The 3,486-nt window shown below is 37.9% G+C and overlaps 1 protein-coding gene across 1 annotated transcript in view; it reads left to right on the forward strand.

The window, feature by feature from the left end:
- NFATC3 (nuclear factor of activated T-cells, cytoplasmic, calcineurin-dependent 3) overlaps window positions 1–3,486 on the forward strand; it is a 77,397-nt gene that overhangs the window by 47,638 nt on the left and 26,273 nt on the right. Inside the window, exons 5-6 of the mRNA XM_015414696.1 lie at window positions 1,496–1,668; window positions 2,874–3,014. Coding sequence (XP_015270182.1) covers window positions 1,496–1,668; window positions 2,874–3,014 — 314 coding nt within the window. The remainder of the gene's footprint in view (window positions 1–1,495; window positions 1,669–2,873; window positions 3,015–3,486) is intronic.

A 3,486-nucleotide genomic window follows, 5' to 3' on the forward strand; every position in this document is an offset into this window, starting at 1 on the left:
GTGTTAGTTCTATGAGGTGTTGTAGGTCTTTATAGAACCGGTCCACTTCAGCCTCTTCTGCATCAGTGGTTGGGGCATAGACTTGGATTACTGTGATGTTGAATGGTTTGCCTTGGAATCGGACTGAAATCATTCTGTCATTTTTGAGATTGTATCCCAGTACCGACTTTGGAACTCTCTTGTTGACTATAAAGGCCACACCATTTTTTCTACAAGATTCCTAGCCACAGTAGTAGATGTAATGGTCTTCTGAATTAAATTCGCCCATTCCTGACCACTTTAGTTCACTGATTCCTAAAATATCGATGTTCAGTCTTGCCATCTCATTTTTGACCACGTCAAGCTTGTTTTCTACAAGCAAAACCTGTGAAGATACCCATCACTTGAGAGACAACTGCTGCATCCTGTGCTACCTTTGCACATGTATTTTTCATTTTTCTAACTCTCAGGTAGCAAAAATTGAGATGAAGAGAAAAAGCAAATTTTGTATCAAACAAAAGGAGGTGTAGTGTTTGGATAGAAACAATTGCTTACAATCACAATAGGACTAACTGCATATCTTGATAACCAAGTTAAACCTTATATCACTGAATTAGTCAATAGTGCCGAACTGATAAGATGCCCGATATTTAGGGTGTTGTATCGGCAATATCTGTTTTAATTTTGTACAGGGAAGCAGGGATGGGACTGCTGGTCTTTTTTTAAAGCATCAGGAGTATTATTCCAATATTTTTGGAATGACTTTCTGACACAACAACAATATTGCCAATAGATCAAAATGGGTAGCCTTGTTTGTCTGTAGTAGCAGAAAAGAGTAGAGTCCAGTTGCAACTTAAAGTCTAACAACATTTGTGGTAGTGTATGGGCTTTCATGAGTCACTGCTCACTTCAGAATTAAACAGGTAACTTTTTACTTCTACACCTCTAGTTTTGTTGTCATGCAGTGTAGTATATTCTGTGAATAAAATTAGTTGCATTTAAACAATCAGTGTCCTTGAAAATATGCTGTATTTGGCTACAGTATATACAATGATTATTGTTATGTAATGCTATAGTCTTATATAAATGTCTTCATACTTTGCATTTTGACTGATTTAAACCTTTTGTTAAAAACCATTTTACTAATTCCAAAAGAACTTTTAAAAAACTTTTCCTCAAAGTTTCCACATTTTCCATTGGAAAAATATTCAAAGCAGTAGTTTTTGTGATTTCTTTCCAGTATCCTTTTTTCTGGTGTGACACATCTCTAGGAGTCCCTTTGACTGGTTGTTAATTGCATAATTTGAAAGGGAACAAATAAATCACTTCAGCTTAGGCCACAAGCCAGCTTCACAATGTACAGGGTGAACAAAAGAAGAATATATCACTGTGGCTTTTCTGTTTCCTTTGTACCTGACGGGATTCCAAACAGGAAAGCTTTCTTCATAAAATGTTTTGTTTATAATGAGTAACAAATGTTTTGTAACGTTGCTGTCTTCTCTGTGGTCCTCCACAGTATTGATTGTGCAGGCATTTTGAAACTCCGTAATTCTGATATAGAACTTCGCAAAGGGGAGACAGATATTGGAAGGAAAAATACAAGAGTGCGGCTTGTGTTTCGTGTGCACATCCCACAGCCCAGTGGAAAAGTCCTGTCCCTCCAAGTTGCTTCAATACCTGTTGAGTGCTGTAAGTTTCTTTTTCCTAGCCATAAATGCCTTTTCTGTTTTTTTAGAGAATCAAAACTGTGGCTTATATAAGCATTGAACATTAACTATATTTAAACCAATTTATAAATGGAGATTAGCATATGAAGCTTCAGCTTAGATGACCGAGGTTTATATTTGGTGTCAGTGTGGTGTATTTTGAGTCAGTGTGGTGTAACGGTTAGCGTGTCAGACTAGTATTTGGAAGACCTAGGTTCAAATCCCCACTCTACCATGGAAGCTTGCTGGGTGACCTTGGGCCAGTCACGTGCACTCAGCCTTAACATACTTCACAGGGTTGTTGTGAGGACAGAATGGAAGAGAGGAGGATGATATGAGCTCCTTTGGGTATTGGGGAGTAAGGTGGGTAGGTAGCCAGGAATTTTCAAAATGTAAAATACCCTTGTGGAAATATTATTTATTACTAATACTGATTAAAAACATACCATGGCACAAGCAGACTCATAGAAAGATGTTTATTTGTTGCCATAGGGATTTATGAATTATTTAACACTGTATTTCCAGTGGTCTTTAACTTTACTGTTGCCCATGCGGAAGGGGATACAATTGATTTAAGTGTACAGTGTTTAATTAGCACTGAAGTCTATTTCTAAATGGAGGTGATTTGTTCTTTGTTACATTTTATGGCTTTTCATACTGCATTATTTATGATGACCTTATGCGTGCCTATTTTTTCCCACCCCTTTGTTGTAAAACAAAATTTTCAATAACTTGCATGTTTTTAAAAATAGTTCGACATGTAGTAGTAACTTAGAATCAGAGAACATGAATTGAAAGAACAAAAAAAGCTGCAAGTGTTTATGACCCTCTTTACTTGAGATAAAGTAAACGCTTCAGAAATGTAAAGTGGTGTGTTTAAAAAGCAAGGTAACAAACCAGCTTTATTATTGTAGTGCACTAGATACGTGTATAAAATGCTCTGAAACAGGGCAGCTCCAGGGCTTCTCTGCTGTGCAAACCAGTGTTGATGCAAAGTGCTGTCTACTTCAGGAAGAGCTGTGTGAGCGGTTAACAGCCCATGTTGATGGTAAACATGTATAAGGGAAGCATATTCTGTATATCAAGTTTATGATATTTTTGCTTCCTACCTTCTTAGGCATAATTTGACAGAATGGGTATAACAACACCAGAATATTGACATATTTTTGTATACTTCTTTTCACAAAGCTCAGAGATCGGCTCAAGAACTTCCTCAGATAGAGAAATACAGCATCAGCAGTTGCTCCGTAAATGGAGGGCATGAAATGGTAGTTACTGGATCTAACTTTCTTCCAGAATCAAAAATAGTATTTCTTGAAAAAGGGCAGGGTAAGTTAATCTCTTCTAAATACTAAAAAGTGACTTAATTTGGGGTCTGAAGTGAGACAATGGAAGATGTCTATGTTGTGACTAACACATCCTGTCTCCTCATAAACATAACTGATACTTTAAACTGAAACACAGGTGTAGAAAGAGGGCTGTGTTTTCTTCTATTTTTATGCAGACACATATAGAATCTATATTCAGTACTGTTGGTATCTTCTTTATGCTGGTTGCCATCCCTTTGTGCAGTGTCAGAATTTATCACCTGAAGTGACATGATGTCGAACAACGGGTGCGTTCAGACGGGGGCTTTACATCGGTATAGGTGCCGGTTGCAATCGTTGTACTCACTGGTGTTCAGACGGCGAACATCTGCCTCCTGTCCCTAACCGGTGTAAAGCCCTTTACACCGTTGCACTCTGCCACTAGGTCCCCAAGTGGTGGTATCCTGAGTGCAACGGTTGTAAACGCTGTACCT

This window comes from Gekko japonicus, unplaced genomic scaffold (assembly GCF_001447785.1).
Source record: "Gekko japonicus isolate JY-2015 unplaced genomic scaffold, Gekko_japonicus_V1.1 scaffold1170, whole genome shotgun sequence".
In the NCBI taxonomy this organism is placed as follows: domain Eukaryota; kingdom Metazoa; phylum Chordata; class Lepidosauria; order Squamata; family Gekkonidae; genus Gekko; species Gekko japonicus.